At 63.5% G+C, this 8,707-nt stretch overlaps 1 protein-coding gene across 15 annotated transcripts; it reads right to left on the reverse strand.

The window, feature by feature from the left end:
* Window positions 1-204: 204 nt before the first annotated feature.
* Window positions 205-8,026, reverse strand: TNFRSF14 (TNF receptor superfamily member 14). Of its 15 annotated transcripts, none has more exons than XR_012427239.1 (9): window positions 7,844-8,026; window positions 7,116-7,271; window positions 6,072-6,180; window positions 5,456-5,581; window positions 3,943-4,098; window positions 3,206-3,296; window positions 2,100-2,423; window positions 1,035-1,066; window positions 205-800 (listed from the first exon to the last, which is right to left on the reverse strand). XR_012427239.1 is itself a non-coding variant. In XM_005545007.4 (9 exons), the coding sequence occupies exons 2-9, from the start codon at window positions 7,182-7,184 to the stop codon at window positions 684-686; spliced, it is 843 nt and encodes a 280-aa protein (XP_005545064.2). In that variant the 5' UTR covers window positions 7,185-7,271; window positions 7,844-8,026; the 3' UTR covers window positions 205-683. The 15 variants fall into 15 exon arrangements, 7 of the variants coding, with proteins under 7 accessions (XP_005545064.2, XP_073878794.1, XP_073878798.1 ...); XR_012427240.1 differs by lacking the exon at window positions 7,844-8,026 and having other exon boundaries at window positions 2,100-2,242; window positions 2,326-2,423; window positions 7,116-7,472; XR_012427236.1 differs by lacking the exon at window positions 7,844-8,026 and having other exon boundaries at window positions 2,100-2,242; window positions 2,326-2,423; window positions 6,956-7,472.
* Between the last annotated feature and the right edge of the window lie 681 nt (window positions 8,027-8,707).

An 8,707-nucleotide genomic window follows, 5' to 3' on the forward strand; every position in this document is an offset into this window, starting at 1 on the left:
TGGGTGGAGTGAGGGTGGAGTGAACCTCCCGGCGTGCAGGAGGAGGTCAGACATCCCCCAAACAGCCCAGCAGCCATCCTGGAACTCCTTGTTCAGCAAGAAACACTGGGAGGCGACAGTTTGAGGAGAAACAAGATATTTACATCTTCCCACAGCATCTCCCCAAATATACTGTTTCACAACAAATAGAAAACAGGAGCCAAATTCAAATCCAATGTAGAAAATTACTTTAAATGTGATATACATTCAATGCCACATTGTGGCCAACCCAGTCCAGCCTTGGCCGTGAGGCAGTGCCCGGGGCCTGTCCTGCTAAGACCGCAATATTCAGACAGGCAGACAGCTGGGGTCTGGCGGGCCCTCTGGGCTGGCCAGGGGGGCTGGGGGTGTGGTCCCTGAGCGCGAGGCAACTGGCGCTCTTCCTCAAGGCTCTGGGGAGCTCAGGCTGCAGCAGAAGGGAGGCCCCAGGCCCTCGCTGGCCCATGGGAATGGCACGGGGCGTCTCCAGCCCCACCCCAGCAGGGGCTCCACCTCTCCCTCCACTGGAGAAGATGGAAGCCAGCCCAGCGGGGAGCCCCCAGGCCTCCTGGCTCCTGTGGTTCCACCAGGTGGACAGCCTCTTTCAGCAGCCGTCGCTCCGGGTACCTCTGGTGTTGGGGTACAGAGTCTGTAGGTCAGCGGTTTCAGCTCCTCCCAGTGAATGCAGGTTCTGTCTCTTCCACGGCCACTGTGGTGATGTCCGGAGGGGCCTGCAGGGCCTCAGTGACTATGGCTTCACCTTCTGCCTCCTGTCTCTTCCGCTGCGGGCACACAAAGCGTGGAGACCCCGCCTGCTCAGGCGCCCCTGGGACTCCAGGTTCTCGGTTCATTTTACTGTTTTCAATTTGAGGAGGTGGGTTCTCTCCTGAGCTACCGTGGCTGTACTTGAAGGACTCAGGACCCTCAGAGAACTGGGAGCCCCCACCATATACACCAGAAACACCAGACTCAGCGGGGAGGGGGGAGGGGGAGGGGAAGGGGGAGGAGATCAATACCTGGACGGAGACGATCACCTTGACTACATCGCCTGCAATGCACAGACACACAGGTCAGGCAGGGGCAGTGTCTGATCAGGGGACACAGGCTCATGGCAATTGGGGTCTCACGGTGGTGGCAGGAGCACCAACTCCTGCTTCTCCCTGGGAGACCGTCCCCAAGGGACTGACCCTCTCTGAGAGCGGAGGAGGCCAGCTGTGTTGGGACTACTAGCCCAGCCTGTCCCCCCAGGAGGCCCAGCATGGGTGAGAGGACTGGGGGTGCCCAGCCCACCTCCCCAGCTGCCGCCCCCAAGTGCATAACTAACCCTAATTCAACCGTCGTCTGTGGGAGGGGGACAAGTGCTTCACAGTGGCAAGGCCCTGCCCACCACACCAGCAGGTGCCCAGCTGGCTGAAACTAAGCTGCTCCCCCGCCTGCCCCGGAGCCTGAGGCCCTGAGACCTCCCTGCATTGGAGGCCCCGGGTGAGGATTGGGGGCTTTGCTGCCGCCTGGCCGGAGGATGGGGCTGACTTTCCCTTCGGACCTCAATGCTTAGAAGCTGCATTCCCAGGGACTGTGCACAGGGCTCCCAGGGCCACAGCCAGGTCCACAATGCTGGGTCAGTGCCCAGGAGGCCAGGCACAGCACAGGTGCCCAGACCAGGGCGGGTAGGTGGAGGAATGAATGAATGAATGGCCTTACTCAGTGAGGACATAGCCTTGTCCCCAGCAGGACGGCTGTTGACCCTCAACCCAGAGCCTCTCCCAGCTGAGCAGAGCCTGCCCTGCTCCCCACAGCCCTGGCGGGGGCAGGCAGGAGCATGGGGTCATGGAGTGCGTGGGCAGGGGTGGCAGAGGGCTCCCTGGTCAGGGGTCCCACCTTCCCTTCCCCCAAGGAGGCCACCTGACTCCTGGGCTCCAGCCACAGCAGGAAGCGCACCTGCCCCAGCCTGCAGCTCCCCCTCCTGGGAGGAGCCGTGGATCCTGGAAAAGCTCTGGGGCCACCTCCCAGGTTTGGGGGGACAGAGCTCCGAGACGCAACGACCGGGGACATGAGCCCTGATGGGGCTGCCGTGTGCTCACCCCTTGACTTTCTTCTTTTCACATATATTAGGCCAAGTATTAGGCCAACAATAATGACGATGAGGGTCCCTGAGAGAAGCCACCACACCCAGCGGAAGCTGCTGGTCCCAGGTCCGGCCTCCGTCACCAGCCATTTGCTGCACCTGCGGGAGTGGGGCCGAGGATGTGGGAGCGGCAGGTGCAGCACCCGGTGTTCACTCAGTCCCAGGGAGCGTCCCCGGCTCACAGGTCCCCAGGCAGTGAAGACAGGTCCCAGGGAGGCTGTGCTGGTGGCAGCTCCTCAGGATGAGACCTCAGAGGTCTGTCTGACTTTTCCAAGCCCAGCTATGGGGAGGTGGAGAGAAGGAAGGAGGAGAAAAGAAACAAGGAGAGATTGGGCAAAGAAGACAGGACGGCAGAGGGAGGGGGAGAGAAGCGGGAGGCAGCCAGCAGTGCAGAGACCCCCAGAGAAGGGGAGACCAGTGGCAGACAAGGACAGAAAGTGGAGGGAGAGCCAGTGTCGGGACAGAAACGGTTAGAGCTGGAGATGGACAGGACCAGAGGACAAGGAGGGCAGAGTAGGATGGAAGGCCCCACCGCCGCCTCCCTGGGGGCCACCCCTGCTCCATCCCAGGCTCCACTGGAGGATCCCAGCTCCTCCCAAGAAGCTCTGAAGTCTCAGGTCAACCAGGGGCCCGGGGTCAGCATTTAAAGGTGTCCTCCCGTAGGCAGACGAAGAGTAGAGTGCTCACTTTCCCCCTCCCCTGAAGCCCAGGGGCTCCTCCCATGGCCCTGACATTCAGGGACACCCTGGGTCAGTGACCCAGGAGTGTCAGGGAACAGGGGCTCTGGAGGCAGCCTGCCTCTGGGCCTGCTTCTGGGAAGGCCCATCCTGAGCCTCCAGGAAGCTCGGATCTGATAAGGCTTTGTCTGGGCCCATGGAAGGGGTTATCTGGGGCACACAGGCTTCAGCCATGCAGCTCTCCTGGACACAGGCATGTAACCAGGGTGCCATCCAGGGTGAGACCTTCAGGCCTTTCTGCTGGAGAAGACGGTCATCTCCCAGGGAAGCAACGTGGAGCCCCCTCCCCAGGGCACAGCGCTGGGCCTCCCCCGGGGCCACTTACTTGGTCCCGTGCTGGCATTCCTCCAGGGTCCCATTGGAAGAGAAGGTCCCCGGGGGGCAGTTCTGACACAGGGTGTCCTGACTCTCAGTGCCTGAGAAGAGAGTAACAGGCAGAGGACGCTGAGGGCACCAGGCGGGGAGGGGCTGGTGGCTAGGGACTGTTTGTCTGTGAGCTTCTAGACCTGGGTGCTCTGCGGGTGATGGGAGGCCTGGCCGGGAGGGCCAGGCCCGCTGTTGGCAGTATCAGAGGTGAGGCCTGGGGCGGTGGCTCTGGCTGTCCTGGACCTTGAGTAGTTGGAATTTCATGAGTCCAGGAGTCTCTCTGTGTCCACATCCTGCAGTGTTGTGGGGGCTGCCCGGCCAGGTGCCAGGCCAGGGCTGGACAGTTACTCCTCCTAGACTTAGCTTGAACAGTGGCATTGACCGTGGTCATTCCCATAAACCCAGGCACCATGCCTGGGACCCGAGAGTGAGGCCTGGGGACTGGGGAGTCCCAGAACCCCGAGGTGGAGCCACCTGGGGTGGCCTTTCCCTGCCCCCTCCCCCACCTCCATTGCCTGTTCCCCACTGGGCTGCTTCCAGGATAGGACTAAAGTGGGTGGGCCTGGTGCTGGCCAAGGTTCTGTCTCACCAGGGCCCCTGGGCAGGCCATGACGTCAAGGAGACCTGGGGCTCCAGATAGCGGGGCACTAGGGACCAAGGTGGAAATGGGAGGGATGTCTGCCACCCACTACTTACCTCCCTTCTGTACCCTCTGGCCCGGGCTGGAGGTGGCGTAAGCGCGGCACGCGGCGCAGTGGTCCCCGTCCTGGATGATGCAGAAGTGGCCTGGGCTGCAGCCACACAGGGCGTTTGCTGTCGTGGAGCAGTTCCGGCTTGTGCGCAGGCCCATGGCTGGGGTCCAAGAGGAGGGGCTGAGAGGGATACGTGGAGGCCAGGACACCACCCACAGGCCAGAACAGCATCCACAGGCCAAGGACTGCTGCCAGGGCCCCCGGCCAGGCTGAACCCCTGGCTCAGCCAAACGAGGTGCCCGGAGGTGCCTGGCATGGAAGACCTGAGGCTGGGAGGGACACCCAGGGACGGCAGAGTTGTGTGTGGGATGAGGGCCTGAAGGCGGGTCCTGGGAGGGCCTTGTTAACGGGAGCCAGGCCTCCTGGAGAAACTAGCCTTCTGCCAGATGGGCAGGATGCCAAGCTCGCACTGTCAGTTCCAGGACAGGGTAACTCAGACAGGTCCTCACCCCACGTGCCCACCCCAGACACCTGCCCCTCAGATGGGCTTCCCATCTGTGCAAACCAGGCCATTCCAATGGCAGAGGCAGGTAGGGTGAGAGCCCCACTTCTTCAGGTACTGGTGGAGGGGAGGTACCAGCTGGGCCTGAGCCCCTCCTGAGGGCAGCCTCACCTGCCACCTGTGCCCCCACATCCTCAGCCCAGGCAGACAGGTGCTTTCACAAGAGGGGAGGGGCATGGAAGGGGGCACGCAGGTTGAGGTGTGAGCCCCAAATCCCAGCCTGCATGCATGAACCCCCAAAGCACTCCAGCTTCCTCTTCTGTTCATGGCTAGCCCACCTGCCTCGTGCCTCCCTGTAGGCTCAGGCCCTGCCCCCAGGTGTGCCATCAGCCCTGTCCTGCAGATGCCGTACTGCCTGGCCCCAGGGAGCACTTGCCATGCTGAGCCTGGCATGAGGCTCCAAGAGGACAAAGCCACTGGCCGCATGGACAGGCTCTGCGCTCAGTGACTCAAAGGCAGGCCTCTGGGTCTGGCTCCCCTTTCTGTCTGCCTGGACTCAGGTGGGCACCAGTCTCCAGGTGACCCCTTCCCCTGAGGTCATGGGAAAACCAATATCTGGAGGAGAAAGGGACAAGAAGCCCTGTGGGGAAGCAGCAGGTCCCAGTGCTGGCCGGAGAGCCCCAGCACCACCCCACTCCACTTTGCAGCTAGAGACGTGGGAACAGGAGAGGTCTGGGCACCCACCCAGGGCACCAGAGGAGCCAAGGACGAGGGCTAATGGTCAGTCGCCAAGCTCAGGATGGCCCACCTGATGGCCCCGTGACAAAGTGAGAGGTGAGACAGAGGTAGACGGGGGCCGGAGGCTGGCCTGAAGGCGTCCCCTGCAGGATGCACTCATGGAGATGGGGTCGGGACCTGGCCTGGGGCAGCCAGGGCCCTCCTGGGGCACTGTGGTCATGGAGAGAGGGTGTGGGGTGCCCGAGCGGAGGCTGGGCCGGCTGTATTGGCCTCCTACCTGGGTCACACATTTGGCACTGCAGACACTTGCTCAGGCCATTGAAGTGAGCAATGTAGGTCCCCGGAGAGCAGGGTTCACACACCGTGCCCGTCTGCTCCCCACAGGCCTGCCTCACGTGGAAACCTGCCACACAGAGAGTGGGAACTTCGCATGTCTGCGGGAGGCCCCTTCGGGAGCCCATCCACCACTCCGCCTGTGCCCGGAGCCTGAGCAGGGAGACACCAGCTAAGGGGACTCAAATGGCCCATGAGCTGTTCCCCGAGGGACACAGCAGCCCATCAGCCACGAGTGGAGCCGCTCTGGGGAAAATCAGAAAGTTCTGGAAGCACATGGGGCCTCCTGGGACACCTGGCCCGGCTCTGGTATGAGCCTGTGTCTCTGGTCACGGTGGGTCAGCCACGTCTCTCAGACCATTTCCCGTGCAGTGTGACTGTGAGGGTCCCCCAGGGTGAAGAGTCCAAGCTGCTGGCCTGGGGCTCCTGCCCTCCATTTCTGTGCACCTGGGCCCACACCCAGGGCCAGGGAGCAGAGAACACAGGGGTGTCTGGGGCAGGACAGGGCAAGAGTGTCTGCCCTCGGCCCACGGAGCTGGCCACCAAAGGGCCGCACATACCTGGACCGCACTTGGGACAGCACTCAGAACCCACTGGGTACTCGTCCTCTTTGCAGGAGGGCAGAGCTGGGGCGTAGCAGGGGGATCCCAGGAAGGTGAGATACAGCACCTAAGGGGGTCAGGACAGGCGTTGGGAGATGTCCTGGCTGCCCCGTGGGCTCTGCCAGACTTGGCGTCACAGCCTGAGTCTCCCCTCTGTGTAGTGGGGAGGAGCGGCAGTGCCTGGTGGAGAGGAGAGAAGCGGGCCCCGGGCCAGGCTCATGGGACAACCTTGCCAACCTGTGGAGCCTGGGACCGGGTGGGGACCGCCCTTCCTCCAGCCGTGATGACCCTGCCTTGCAGCATGGAGCCCTGGGAACTGGCACTCTGCCCTCGCCAGGGACTCCCCACCCCACACCTGTCTCCCCACCAGGCAGACAACCCGTCGGCCCCCTGCTGGCCGGGGCTGGATCTGCTGACCCCGAAGAGCCAGCAGGGGCAGCCGGGGATGGGCCCCAGGGGCTCACAAGCCAGACAGTGGGTCACATCAGGGAGGGTGGCTCTGCTGTGGCCTCGTTCCTGGGCTGGCTCATGGGCAGTCGGGAGCCCCTGATGGGGAAAGGGGCCGGACAGACAGGAGGGTCACATGAGCACGGAGGGTGTCCCCACCCCTGTCCAGCCCCCTGCTGCACACTGATCTTATCACCTGTCACCAAGGTCAGGGCTGCCGGAGAGTTGGGTCACCTGCTCCAGGGCCCCGCCCAGAGACGCCCAGAGACACCCAGCCCCCAGAAGTGCCCACATCCTGCCAATGGGGGCCCACCAGCTGCCCGTGGATGGAGTGGTGAGCGGGCAGCACACACAGAAAGAGGTCTGCTGCGTAGGGCTGTTGCTCTGCCACTCACCTCACTGTGGTAAGCCCAGTGCTGGGGGTCTGGGTTGGCCCGAGATCTCCGGGCAGCCAGGGACAGGCTGGACGCAGGACCCAGCAACGGCCAGGACAGGGGCATGGGGAAGAGATCTCTGGGAGGCCCTGGGGTCAGAAGTGGGATCTGCGAGGCTCACCAGCGTCAAGAAGTCGGCTTTGGGGGCGGGTCTCCGGGGAGGAGACCCCCAACCTCCAGGAGGCTCCATGCCTCAGGCTCAGACTGGCAGCCCAGGAACCCAGCTAGCAAGACGAACTCCAGCAGAGGAACTCAGCGCCATTGCTGCGACTGTCAGCTAAAAGAGAAAGCAAAAGAGAAACCGCCTCGGTGTGACAAGCTGTGCCTCAGAACCCCAGTGGCAGGAGAGTGGGCAGCGGTGGGTGTCTGGGAGCAGAAAGTGGCTCAGGCCTGCTGGGCGGAGCAGCGCTGGGGGACACAGGTGGGCCCTGCGGGAGGCAGGAGCTGTCCAGGCAAAGCCGAGGGGAAGGGCCAGTGTGAAGGAGGTGCCTGATGGGAGGGGCCAGTTCTCCCCCGGCACCTTTCCAGTCGGCCCTGGGTTTCCTGTAGAAGGGGGAGCCCCCCAAAGTGCATCTGTGTTTCCCCACCTCACTCACACACTCAGGGACCCCTGGCTGCTCCCCATGGCGCTGATTGACATTTTTGCCGAATAAAGGGGCCCTGTGGGTTTCCTGTTCCCATCTCAACTTCTGCTGAACGGGGTAAACTTCCCTTCTGAATCAAACCGCCAGAATGCGGTCTGGCCAGTTTCAGTCACAGGCCCACCAGGGCTGTGTCCCTGTGTGAGGGATGGGAAAAGCCCAGAGTGCCCCCGCCCGTCCCCTGGGAGGGTGGAAGCGCAGCTCTTACTCCCCCTGCAGAGACGCTCCTCGGGCTGGGAAGGCTGCTGGCCTCACCTGGTCTCCCTGTGGACCCTGCACCCCAGCCTCCTGGCTCCCTGTGCCCCACTGGGCTTCCCTGCCCTGCAGAGCCTGGCGGTGGGGAGACCACTGCACGGAGGTGGCCCCACAGCCCCAGAGCCCCAAGACAGGCACCAGTGAGTCCCTCGTGATGGCCTCACTCCCTGCATCACGTGGAACCTTGTGTGACGACACTAGTGCCCCGTGGCCCCTTCCTGCTGCTGGACGTGGTGCAGCCAATGGAAGCCCAGGTCTGTCACGCACCGCCTGTGCTTGCCCAGAGCAGGTCCCGGTCACCCCCTCTGGGAGCTCCGGCTCTACACCAGGAACTCCCACCTCCAGCAAGCCCATCCGCTGGACGCCTGGCCCAGGACTGCCCCAAGCCCCTCCTGGTACTGACGTCTGCCGGGGACTCCCTCCAGGGTCCAGCCCTGGCCCCTGGGGGACTCAGTGGCGTCTGGTGGAAAGGACCTTGGGGATCGTGCCCACCCTGACCTGCAGAAGAGTTGGCAGGGTGGCTGGACACAGGAAGCTGTGGCAGGAGCCCGGGACCCGCACCCCGACTAGAAAGTGTGCGGCCCCGCAGGCCAGCACTGGAGAGCGAGCAGGCAGGGGTGAGGTTAGGCAGGCTGTGGTGTGCGCCCCTGTGGGACCAAGCATCCCGAGCTCCAGAGGCAGGTGCACTGCCGACCACCATCCGGGGTGGATGAGCCCAGGCCCCAGACTCCAGCACTCTGAGGCAGGGTGGGGGACCAGGTGGCGCCCAGTGGAGGAAAAGCCCCCAAGAGACACCCAGGAGCGTGGACTCCCACCC

Source organism: Macaca fascicularis, chromosome 1 (assembly GCF_037993035.2).
Source record: "Macaca fascicularis isolate 582-1 chromosome 1, T2T-MFA8v1.1".
Taxonomy (NCBI): Eukaryota; Metazoa; Chordata; class Mammalia; order Primates; family Cercopithecidae; genus Macaca; species Macaca fascicularis.

Excerpts from the sequence above, each read along its gene's own strand:
- TNFRSF14 (XM_074022693.1), bottom strand. The coding sequence starts at position 7,060 with ATGCCCCTGTCCTGGCCGTTGCTGGGTCCTGCGTCCAGCCTGTCCCTG. Across the intron at positions 6,181-6,955 it reads ACTGGGCTTACCACAGTGAG|GTGCTGTATCTCACCTTCCT; the intron begins GTGAGTGGCAGA and ends TGACCCCCTTAG. Across the intron at positions 5,582-6,071 it reads CTGTCCCAAGTGCGGTCCAG|GTTTCCACGTGAGGCAGGCC; the intron begins GTATGTGCGGCC and ends TCTGTGTGGCAG.